The sequence below is a fragment of the Cylas formicarius genome, unplaced genomic scaffold (assembly GCF_029955315.1).
Source record: "Cylas formicarius isolate icCylForm1 unplaced genomic scaffold, icCylForm1.1 PGA_scaffold_5__7_contigs__length_24384050, whole genome shotgun sequence".
NCBI classification, from domain to species: domain Eukaryota; kingdom Metazoa; phylum Arthropoda; class Insecta; order Coleoptera; family Brentidae; genus Cylas; species Cylas formicarius.
The window spans coordinates 7,925,522-7,938,125 of record NW_026844341.1 but is presented as its reverse complement, the minus strand read 5'-3'; the positions used below and the strand labels follow the sequence as shown (position 1 = coordinate 7,938,125).

General features: G+C 37.8%; 1 protein-coding gene across 1 annotated transcript; it reads left to right on the top strand.

The window, feature by feature from the left end:
- Positions 1 to 2,846: 2,846 nt before the first annotated feature.
- Positions 2,847 to 12,504, top strand: LOC132702375 (synaptic vesicle glycoprotein 2A-like). Its single transcript, XM_060670960.1, has 4 exons — positions 2,847 to 2,913; positions 4,344 to 4,673; positions 6,912 to 7,401; positions 11,853 to 12,504. The coding sequence occupies exons 1-4, from the start codon at positions 2,847 to 2,849 to the stop codon at positions 12,487 to 12,489; spliced, it is 1,524 nt and encodes a 507-aa protein (XP_060526943.1). The 3' UTR covers positions 12,490 to 12,504.
- Positions 12,505 to 12,604: the final 100 nt, after the last annotated feature.

The following is a 12,604-nucleotide window of genomic DNA, read 5'->3' as shown; positions in this document are numbered from 1 at the left end:
AAGTGGGCTCTCAGGTGTTGGGACTTCGTACTAGTTTTAATAATAATAATTTCTATACTTGCATCTTTTTTTTTTTTGGTTCAAGCTCCAAAGTATAGTTAAATTATAGTTAAAGCGATTTTGGTCAATAGATCACCAATAATTTTTATTGGAGCATTCATTATGGATTGAGCGCATCAGAAAACTGATACTTTCAAACAAGCTTCCTCACTGCAAATATTTGTCTTCAAAGGAGCTGTTTAGCATCCAGGTTCTCATACGTTGATGTATATTATGAAAAAGGCATTTGACATCGTTCACAATGATAAATTAATACGGTCGAAACATTCGGATAATAGCCAATTTATACTGGAACCAGACAGCTGACATAAGACTTGACGGCCAGAAATCTGAAGAAGTCTCTAATATGAGAGAAGTTCGGCACGCATATGTGCTCTCCTTTTTGTTTAATTTATATGCAGAGGGTGTAATTACTAATGGAATCGTAATCAACAATTTAAGATACGCTGACGACACGGTCTAGCAACAGATAAGCTATCAGCGGTAAGAGACCATACCCAACAAATGAGTCTACGCTTAAATCGATAGGCATCAGCAAAAACAAAAAGATAACTAATAACTTAATAGTACAAACATACAACTATTTGGGGTGCTGGGTGAATGAAAACTGGGACTCACCTCAATAAACTCAGAACAGAAGAGAGCAAGCAAGACCATCTTTTAAGAAAATGCAAAATATGTAATGTGTGAGCCTTAAAAAATCCCCTAAGAATGCGCTTATTACATTGCTAGGTCTTTAACATATTATTTTATGTAATAGAAGCAGGGACCCTCACTGAAACAATATGTAAGAAGATTGAGGCTTTCGAAATGTGGGCTTACCGGAGAATGTTGAAGATATCGTGACAGGGTGACGAATCAAGCAGTTCTGCAACATATGAACAAAGAAAGAGAAGTGCTTAAAAGAAGACAGCTGGATATATGAATTGCTGCATGTAATCATGCAAGGGAAAATAGAGGGAAAACGTAGATTTGTTGCGGAGAAAGTGAAGATCATGCTACTCATCGCCAGTATTCTCGGAGGGCGCGGCACTTGAAGAAGAAAAAGAAAACTACACTACAGGCATTGACTGTAAATCAACAAACCGCAGATGCGTATTCGCAGAACGGAGAGGCTGTATTTTAGATGGCAACATTTCTTACAACCGTTCGTTTCTTTAATCAAAAACGTATAATATATATCGTGCATTATGCTATTACTCAACTGCAGAACATTCTTGTTAAATTATTAACAAAATCACCCTAGACAAATAAAGAAGGGAAAACAATATTAGAAAAAAAGAAAATGAAAGGCACTGAATTTGGCTGTAGCGCTGTTAGATCCTGCTTCTCACGGTTGCAACTAAAGTCCCGATGGAAATGTAGATGCAATGGAGTTTAAAGTGTCAGCCGACAAAAATATTCAAGAGAGTGTCCATGGATCTAGCTAGTTCATGTGCCATGGATGGTTTATGGGCTAAACCGTTCGTATGGCTGTCACCTTGTTCAGTGTAACCTTTGGTATGGTGGAAGAGCATTTATAGAAAATTCCCTTTCAGGTGTTTATGATTTAGTGGTCTGGAAACTATGTTTTTCTTTTTTCATGTTTAAGTTTGAACTAATATGACAGAGAATATGGCTTTTTGTTTTTTCTTTTATTAGTTTTCTATTGTATACATTTTCTAATAAAATAGGTATTCAAAAAAAATTGTAGTAGATATAACAACATACCACCTACCTACCCTAACTCTAAACTATTTACTTCCTACAAATATATATTCCGGATATCTTAGAAAATCCGTTCTTTTCTCTCTTCTAATATATGAATCATCCAAAATTACCAATGTGTGAAAGAATGTGTTTATTGAACCAAAAAATCTGGAGCTATACTAACCTACATTTCACAAAAACCTCTCAAGTAGCTCTAATTAAGCAAAATTTTCTGAAAGAGTTTGCTTCACATTCTATTAAAAAAAAAAACCGAGCAATTGCTTGAACTTATTTGTAGCAAGGTGCGCAAATTCGAAACTTAAATCCCTTTTGGAATAGCAAAGTAAGAGCTTTAATTTCATTATATATTTGTGGTGGTTTGGAAAGACAGATGATTTGATAATCCTGTTTAGCCAGGCCTGGTGGTGTCATATTGTAACTATCTGTCTTGGGAGGACGACCTTATTCTTATACTCTACCTTTGAAATCAATGTTATATATTTTTTGTTTGGTGGGTTTACTTTAAGTAGGCGATTTGCTTGAAATATCCATGCTTTTATTCTAAAAAGAGTTTTAGTATTAAAGCGAACTTTGGCATCACTCCGCATATGTTATCCTGTTTTTGAATTGATCGCCGTTAAATTGTGATATCCCTTGCTCTTTGGATAATAAAAAAGCAGCTTCTGCTGAGAACCGTCAGCCCTTGTGGAAACACGAACGGTTTGACCTTGACGACGATAAAAAATACCCAATTAACCGCGAATAACCCGCCGGGTGGACGCATTCATCACTTTTAATCCATTTTGCTGTTTGCTGGGATCAGTTTGTTTGCTCACCCCTTACGTCCAAGGTAAGCATACCCCTTGGGTCTCCCGCCGTTACAACTTTTGACGTCTTTCCATGCACCTACGTAGCAAGAACGCGGCGTTGCCCCGACGAAATCGCTATTTTGTTTATAAAATATCGCGATTAAGAACAAAACAATTCCATCGGACGTTTTTTAAACAATCACGACGAACTTTAAACAATTTTACGTGCGGTGGGCAACGCAGGAAAGCAACTTTCATCGATTGAATTTTAATTCCGATTCCTATAAGATGGTGCGAATAGTTGACGACGTTTCGACCGAAATGCCCGATTTAGAGCACGCCATCAGGCTTACCGGTAAGTCGAACCTACTCGAATATACACGAGGGTCTTTGTATTTGCGTACAGGGTGGGTCAAGCAAATGGGTTTGTTTCGTGAAACTGGGGCTCTAATTTTACGAAAAACTCACTCGCAAACGAAAATTGACTGTCCGTTTGGTGGCTTGGGGGCGTTTAACTAAACTGCGGAAATTAAAAAACGATAGGTGACTTTTTATTTTTTAAAATCAGTCAAATTTGAAATTACATTTATCATGTAACTTTTTATGCGGAATTGCAAATTATTGTCAAAAGTGTGTTCCGATTACGAGTTACTGATATAAATTTAAAATTTTCTTATAAAACATTTTAAATTAAAAAAAAAAGGCGTAATACTGGGAGTGTTCAAAAAGTAAGGTAACTGTTGTAATTGGGTGGGCTACGTACATTAGATCTTCGATATTTTTTCTATGATGTGTACACAGGTCCCTAACATATGTTCACAGTTTCAGCCAGTTTGCACGTTTGCTTTTTTTTATGAGACGGAAGAGTTAGACGGCGATTTCCTGCTGTCAAAAAAAATGAAACAAAGAATTTGCATAAAATTTTGTGTAAAAAATATAGCGAGCAAAGAAAATGTCTATAAGTGGTACAAGCTGTTCCAAAATGGTGATGAAAGTCGTCGAGAAGTGGCCGAAGACGTCGGCATCTCTATTAGCTAGTGCCATGCAATTTTTCCGAAGTTTACCTTCTAAAGAGCATCGCTCAAGTGATGTTAAACGACGTCAATGATGATCCTGATATGCTTTAAAGAGTTCAAAACTGATGACGAATCATGGATATATGGTTATGACATCGAAACCAAAACCCAGTCCGGCCAATGAAAGAACCCAAAATCGCCAAATCTCAAGGTTTTGCTGTTTTCTTGCATTACAAAAATTGCTGGAAGAATTAAAGGCTATACCAGAACGTGCTTACCAGTGCTTTGAATATTGGAAAAAACGTAGACGCAAGTCTGAGGGGTTACTTTGAAGGGAACAACAATTTTGATAAATAAATAAATAAATACTTTTTGATAAAACTTAGAAGTCGCCTTACTTTTTGAACACACCTGGTGTGTCAAAGTTATATTCCTTTAAATTAGGAGCTTCATAAAAAAGAAGGGTCCTTTTACACTTTTACAGAAAAGTTTGTTCAATAAAAGAATATTTTTGTTATACCTTTAATAGTGGATAAAAAAATGGTAAATATATTTTTTCAATATGTTTTAAACATTTTCTAAGTAAAAGTCATTTTGTTGTAAATATTCGTTTAATAATATCTCTGTAATGCCACTACAAATGTCTCAGTAAAAGGTAGGCCCCACCAGTGAAAAATCTACGTCTCGCGGCGTTGCCGCGTGTCTTTAAATTTCCTCGTTGCCGGTCAATCGTGAGGAGAGCGACACAATCTCAGTTTTTGGGTTCTAGGTTACGGCATATTCCACTACGAGATCCTGGCGGTATGCGCGTTGTCCGTACTATGCCTAGGATTCCAAAACGGTCTATCCTCGTACGTATTCCCGGCTGCCCAATGCGAACTGGACCTGACTTCGTTCGAGATCGGGATTCTGAACGTCGCGTTCCTTGTCGGAGGAGTGACTAGCTGCTTCCTATGGGGCGGCCTCGCGGACAACGTTGGTCGAAAGCGAGTCTTGGTCGTCAGTCATTTGGCCAACGCCGTCGTCACGATCTTCTGCGCCGTCCTACCCGGCACCCTGACGCTGATTGCGGGCAGATGTTTGAACGGATTTTTTGCCGGTAATCTCCGCCAACGCATTTTGAATTTGCATTCTCGCAGACATTTATTTAATGGTAGAAAACTACGTCACACCTGTAGATTTCAACTTCTGAGTAAATAGTATTAGAGTAGCCCGTGGAAGTTACATTCGATTGGAAAAAAAACGTCAACAAACCAACCGATATCAACTGTAGTCGATTTCGGTCAAAATCGACTTCTCCAACACATATTGTAACAAAATTAACAAACAAACTGAAAACTTTTCTTTCTAGATTCAAGAGAAGCTTTTTCTAGTCTATTTCGATCAAATTCCAGTGAAAATCAGCTTTTCCACCAGTTATTCTACTGAAGACTACATCACAGCTGTAGACATCAAATTAAAACCTTCTGAATCAAATAGCCTTTTATACTATTTACACATCTTACTTGCTCATTACGACTCATCAACAACTGACGCAGGAGAAATCCAGAAGATTTGTAAATAGTATTAGAGTAGCCCGTGGAAGTTTCTTTCGATTGAAAAAAACATCAACAAACCAGCCGATATCAACTGCAGTCGATTTCGGTCAAAATCGACTTCTCCGCCACATGTTGTAGCAAAATCCATCGAACATTGTGCTATCAACTTAAAATTTCCCTTTCTAGATTCAACAGTAGCTTTTTCTTGTCTTTTTCGATCAAATTCCAGTGAAAATTAGCTTTTCCGCCAGTTGTTCTACTGAAAACTACATCACAACTGTAGACATCAACTTAAAACGTTCTGAGTCAAATAGCCTTTTATACTATTAACAACTGACGCAGGAGAAATCCAGAAGATTTGTAAATAGTATTAGAGCAGCCGGTGGAAGTTTCTTTCGATTGGAAAATAACATCAACAAACCAGCAGATATCAACTGCCGTCGATTTCGGTCAAAATCGACTTCTCCACCACATGTGGTAACAAAATTAACAAACAAACTTAAAAGTTCTCATTCTAAATTCAAGAGAAGCTTGTTCTAGTCAATTTCGATCAAATTCCAGTGAAAATCGGCTTTTCCGCCAGTTATTCTACAGAAAACTACATTACAGCTACAGACATCAACTTAAAACGTTCTGAATCAAATAGCCTTTTATACTATTTAAAAATTTTCTGCATTCTTCCTGCGTCGGTTATTGATGAATCTTATTTGCTCATTACGACTCATCAACAACTGACGCAGGGAAAATCCAGAAGATTTGTAAATAGTATTAGAGTCACCTGTGGAAAAAAACATCAACAAACCAGCAGATATCAGCTGCAGTCAATTTTGGGCAAAATCGACTTCTCCACCACATATTGCAACAAAATTAACAAACAAACTTAAAACTTCTCTTTCTAAATTCAAGAGAAGCTTCTTCTAGTCTATTTCGATCAAATTCCAGTGAAAATAAGCTTTTCCGCCAGTTATTCGCCCGACAACTACATCTACTGTAGACATCAACTTAAAACGTTCTGAGTCAAATAGCCTTTTATACTATTTACAAATTTTCTGCATTCCTCTTGCGTCGGTTATTGATGAATCTTACTTGCTCATTACGACTCATCAACAACTGACGCAGGAAGAATCCAGAAGATTTGTAAATAGCATTAGAGTAGCCCGAAGAACTTTCTTTCGATTGGAAAAAAAAAACATCAACAAACCAGCCGATATCAACTGCAGTCGATTTCGGTCAAAATCAACTTCTTCGCCACATATTGTAGCAAAATCCAAATCAACATGGTGCTATCAACTTTAAATTTCCCTTTCTAGATTCAACATTAGCTTTTTATTGTCTTTTTCGATCAAATTCCAGTAACCAATAAGCCCTTCCGCTGTTTATTGCAACGAAAACTACATCACACCTGGAGACATCAAGTTGAAACCTTCTGAGTCAAATAGCCTTTCATACTATTTACAAATTTTCTGTATCGCTATATCAACTTACAATCTCCTTTTTTGCTGAGTTCGATCGGTGTGTAGGTAAAATCAGCTTTTCCGTTACATATTGTAAAACCTTAATTTCTGGATCAAACATTTTTCTGGTCGTTTTCTGTCAGATTCTAGTCAAAATCCGTCTGTCCGCTACATATTCTAAAAAAATATTATCAAATGAGCAAATTCTAAGTTAAAGTCAAGTCAAATTCGGTCAGGTACAATCAAAAACGACTTCTCTATATTAAATATATATTAAATAAGCGGATAAAAGCAGATTAAAAACATGGAATATGTTTGATTTTGACTAGTAAAATGTGTCTTCAGGCGCGCCTGGCAGCATAATTTTCTCCTACGCGGCTGAATTTCAACCCACCAAGTACCAGTCGGTTGTCGTATGCTGCTGCGGCATCGTCTTCACGATCTCGTGGCTCCTGCTTCCGTTCCTCGCGTACGTCATCCTACCTCTGCCCATACAATTGACCACAACGACAGTGTTCGTCCTGCTGCCCTGGCGGCTGTTCCTGCTGACCCTCGGCTTCCCCGAACTAATGACGGGGCTGTGGTTCCTGAGAATGCCCGAGAGCCCCAGGTTCTACATGGCCAAGAAAATGCCCAAGGAATGCCTAGAGGTACTGAGGCTCATGTACTCCCGCAACAAGGACAAACGTCCAGAGGACTATCCGGTGAATCGTCTTCATACTCATTCCGTGGAAGACGAAACCAAGATGGCGCAACAGATCGCGAGTCTGGTCAAAGCGCCACTGCTTAAACTGTCTTGCTTGAGCTGTGCGATCATGTTCGCGAACATGTTCGGGTGAGTCTGCAATTTATTCGAATAGTTAGTTAATATTTCCTTTTCTCAAAAAAGGTGATCCTTCTGCAGTTGAAAATTACCGACTTATTTCGATCTCACGCAATTTTTTTGAAACATATTGGAGAATATATTACATAAATTTATCTTTTCTCAAATTCGAAATAAACTCTCTACGCCGCAACATGGATTTTATGAGAAAAGTTTCCTTTATGTCCCCAGTTTTCTTATGCCTGTGACTTCCTGAATAAGCAAGGTCAAGTTGACGTTATATAAGCTGATTTCAAGTGTTGAGTTCCTATCTGTCCAAGCGTAGACAGTTCGTTGAGATTGAGGACTTTAGATCAGCTCCTTTTGTTCCAACTTAGGGTGTGCCTTAGGGTTCTAACTTTGGACCACTTTAGTTCAATATATTCGTAGATGATCACAGATCTTTGATCATCTGAGAGAAGCTGGCCTATGCGGATGACATGCGGATGACTTAAAACTATATTACATCAAAACCGGAAAGGACTGCATCACTATCCAGGCGAATATGGACATTGCCAGTCAGTGGTGCATTTTAACATCTGCAAGTGTAAAGTGGTTTATTTATTATGGTATTCTCTTGAGTAGACTTGCCTCTGTAAAGGATCTGGAGATTTTATTTGACCAGGCCTCATATTACTAAAATGACTTCCAGGATTCATAATAAGAAATTGCAGGTATTTTTGTAGCTCAGCTAATATTAAAATATTACTTAATTGTTACGTTAGGTGCAAGCTTGACCATGGCTGGGTGGTATGGTCACCAATATATAACTGACACGCTTAGTCCATTGAGAGTGCGCAGAGTATGTTTAGTGAGGAGGGTTCCTATCCTAATCTTCTACTGAGAAGTTTCGCGGTGCTGCCTCTGAGCTTACGCAGAAACTTGCCATCTGTATCATTTCACTACAAGCTAGTTTGTTACAGAATCAATTCTCTGTTTCTTATCTAACAATTACGTTTCATGGGCGACGGATGGAAGGGAGACATCAATCAACTTTCATACCGCAGTTACTCAAAACTCTACGAATTATCATCGAACTATGATAAAGGCTTTGGGGGCCAGCGTTTGAACTGTAAGTGTTTTTGTTCGGGCTTAATGGCCGTCGTTGAGTGGAACTTCTTTCTGACGTTTCGCTAGCACGAGAGACTAGCTTCTTCTGAGGTACTTCCATCTCCGATGTTGGATGCAGACTGACGCGCTCCCGGCCATAAGTTTTATTTATGCCTGGGGAGTCGTGGAGGAGAGGGGGCGGAGCATTTTAACGCATGAGTGGTTGTGACTACCGGGGCTGTCCTTGTGTTCCTTAAGATGGGGTTCCAAATTTGTTTGAGCTGCAGTGTCTCTTCTTTCCTATTGAAATTATTTGTATGTTTATGGATTTCTATTGCTTCTCGTATCAGGCGGGCATGATAGCCCGAAGTGGGCGCAAGAAGCCTGACTTCCCCAAAAAGAATGTTGTGATCCCCTTCACTGAGCGCGTGGTCCGCTACTGCCGATTTGTCCGTTTGTCCCAGTCTGCAGTTTCTCTGATGTTCCAGCTCAAACCAATTTGGAACCCCATCTTAAGGAACACAAGGACAGCCCCGGTAGTCACAACCACTCATGCGTTAAAATGTATTCGCTGGTACTTTCTCATTTTAATTATGCAGATGCGGTTTATGATCATTTTTTGGATCAAGATGTGACCAGAATACAAAGTCATTTTTACGATTGATCCAAGGTGCCAGGCGATATAACCGCGTATCGTATAAACCCCGTGATGCAAATAATGCTGTTCTCAATGAAGAAACTGATGCCCACATCTTTTAGGAAAAAATATAAAACTTCTCTTTACAATGAAGCTATTAGTTAAAGATAATTAGCCCAAGTAGATTTCTATTAATGAGATACTGTATAGTTTTTTTTATGTATTCATGTTAATCAATTCATATATTGTAAAACATCCTGACAGGACATAGCGTATATCCTACGGATATACTGTTACAGCTATGGGACATCCTTAAGACGTCTAAAGGATATACGATGTTACTAATTGTAACGCCCACAGTATATCAGATACGTATGTCCGTAGGATGTTTGTTAGGACATACTAAGGATGTCCAGTTATACTAGTTGAGACGACGTTAGTATATCCGACTGTGAGGATATAGGATCTTATATAGATATACCAGACATTCCTTAATTATTAGGTTATTTCCAACCGCCTATGACAAATACTGGAAAAGTAAGGTCCAGTAGTCCAATTGGTTGTGCGACTACTAAAATTCTATCGCAGTATTGAGTACTCGCGGGTCATGGAATTTGTCTTTTGGGTATGGTTCCTGAAATTATCACTGGAGTAGCAGGAGATATTTGAAACGCACAAATTTTTTCCAATTAATATTTAATCTTTAATTTTGCTTTTGATGGTAAAAGCGAAGGACTGCCGATTGATACCATTAATAAAATACATTTTATACACATCTGATTTTTTTCTATTGTAGATATATGTAGGTATATAATATAGCAAAAGTATAGAGCAACCTAACCTAAAGTACCTTAAAAATAGAGTAATATTCATATATCTTGAACTAAACTCTAAAAGAATAACTAAAATTTGTCATTCTATGATAAAAGTAACTTTTTTCAACTAAGCAGGTATTGAATCCTCAAATTTTTTTGATGTTTGTGATGTGTTTGCCTTATTATTCGCACTTGAATTTTTTTTTTTTTTTTGGGAAAGACAAGTTTTATATATCTGTACTTTATAAAAAAAAATAAATAGAACGAAACTGGTATCTTATATGTTTAAAAAACAAATTTAAGAAATCCCTACAGACTTGATTTGACGCTGATAGTACTCTCATGAAAGTGATCTTCGATGCTTATCTCCACGATGACGTAGGTATACATTTATGTATTTCATTTCATTAAATACAAACCTCAGTAAACTCTCATCGCGCGCAAAATACTAGAACAAATATGACTTTGCAGTTTTACAGTAAAGGCCTATTTTCATGAAATATTTTTGTCAACCTAAAAATTTTATTAATTTTTTTTGCTCGTGATGGTACCTACTATCACCATGAAAACAAGCCTTCAAAAAATAGGAATAACGTTTTCATGAATTAACCCAACAAATATTTTTTTTGAAAATTGTACTTTGTAAAGGGTGATTCATAAAATTAATACTTTGTTTTTGCGGGGCGATTCTTGCATCCATTTTAAGAAAAAAATATGCTATATAACTAAAAATATAATTTTGTACGGGGGATTTTCTCTAACATTGCTTACTTTAAAAAAAACTAGTTTAGTTCTACTAGTATGTCTACATTAAACTGTTCAAAAAACATTAAGAGAAAATGGATTTTATTTTTGTTTTCAAAAACTAAGCAATGAGATACGAAAAGAAGTCTAAAAAAAAGATATGTAATCTAAAACGTATATAGGTTACAAAAAAGTAAGTTTTATCTTAACTCAATCCAGCAATCACTCCTTAAAAAAAGTATCAACTAGGCAATCACCTTAATGTATATTTTATTAAATTATATTTCTTACACTTTATTTATGTCACACTTACTTCTCCTTTTTCTTCATTTGAAATATTACTGCTGCCGCCGCCTGATCTTGCTATCCCAACAATGGTTCGTTCAGCTTATCAAATCTTATGTTATATATTACCATTAAGCTTTACTTACATGAATTATTAGTTCTTCAGTAATAACAATACCACAAAAAAATAACAGAAATGAAAGCACCGAAAGCAGTAAGCACAGCACACAAAATACTCAAAATACACGACAAGTCGACCGCCAACAAAAACAAGGCTAAAAAGATGGCGCACGACGAGACGGAGGAGAAGACGACGAGACTCGAGCGAGTCCGGCACGGCACGACCGCGTCATTGGTTACAGCCGAAGCATGTTGTCAAATAGGAACTTATAAACAAATATATTATTTTTCCTTTTTGTGATTCTTTCACTTAGATGAATCCGTATTTTCTGTGGTATTTTTATTAAAATAGCATTTCTTATCTCGTTTGTGTCCAAAAATAATAAAAACAAGTTGATTTTAACGGTTTGATTCCGTTTTTTTTAGGGCTTGCCATCACTGACGTCGATGTAGATGTGCACAAAAACGTTGCCAATAAAATGTCTCCCGAAACACCACAAACCTAAAAAAACCAAGTATTTTCCTTCTCAGTTGTTCAAAATTTAAATTTTTATGTTTCTATTTTAATGTATATATGTATAATGTATATATGTATATATGTGCCGGGACATGCGTCTTAAATGGGACATTGACCGAATATACTGGGGATATTGTGTGCTATCTGGGATATAAATAGCTATAAAATTAGGAAATGGTCATGTTACCTGTTAGAAATAAAGTGCTATTATTCATATTATTTAAATTTTTGACAATAATCGACCTTATTTTCCCAGGACGTTTGGACTGGGTCTCTGGTTGCCAGAATTCTTTGTGCGTTTCCGTCAATTCGAGCTACACCACCCCGACAGGCCCGCCTCAATTTTGGAGTTGTCGAGTCACGTGGATAAGAACGTTACGTGTCAGCCAACCTTCGACGCGTCCGTCACAGTCAGCACCGTCGTCATAGCGGTCAGCGCTATAATATACAACGCCGTCGCGGGCGCGATCGCGACAAAGGTCAGCGCCAAGGTCATCCCGCTCGTGTCCATGGTGGTGGGCGGAGTCAGTTCCGCGACCATCTACTTTTTGACGAGCTCCGTTCAAAATTTGGTAGTCGCCAGCGTGTTCCAAGCAAGCATGCTGACCGCCAACATGACCATAGGGAATATGGTGATCGAGCAGTTTCCGACTAAGGTCACCGGAATGGCGATGTGCGCGATTATGTTTTTCGGCAGGACGGGGGCTATTGTCAGCAATTTTTTGTTCGGTTACTTCATAGACGACCGCTGCGAAATTCCCATTTGCGTGGTGGCGGTCTTGGTGCTTTCGGGGGCATTATTGTGTTGGGCGGTGCCGACGAAGAAGGCGTCTGGCAATAAGGTCACGCACGAGATGGACACAAGGACAGGGACTCAATGTGTACCGAGCTGACCGAAGGAGTTGATAATAAACGTCTAGGAAGGGTTTTTTTTTATTTTTACGAAAAACCTTGGAAATATAAACGATGCAGTGTTTCGAGTTTTATAGTGGAAAAAAATAATTTTAA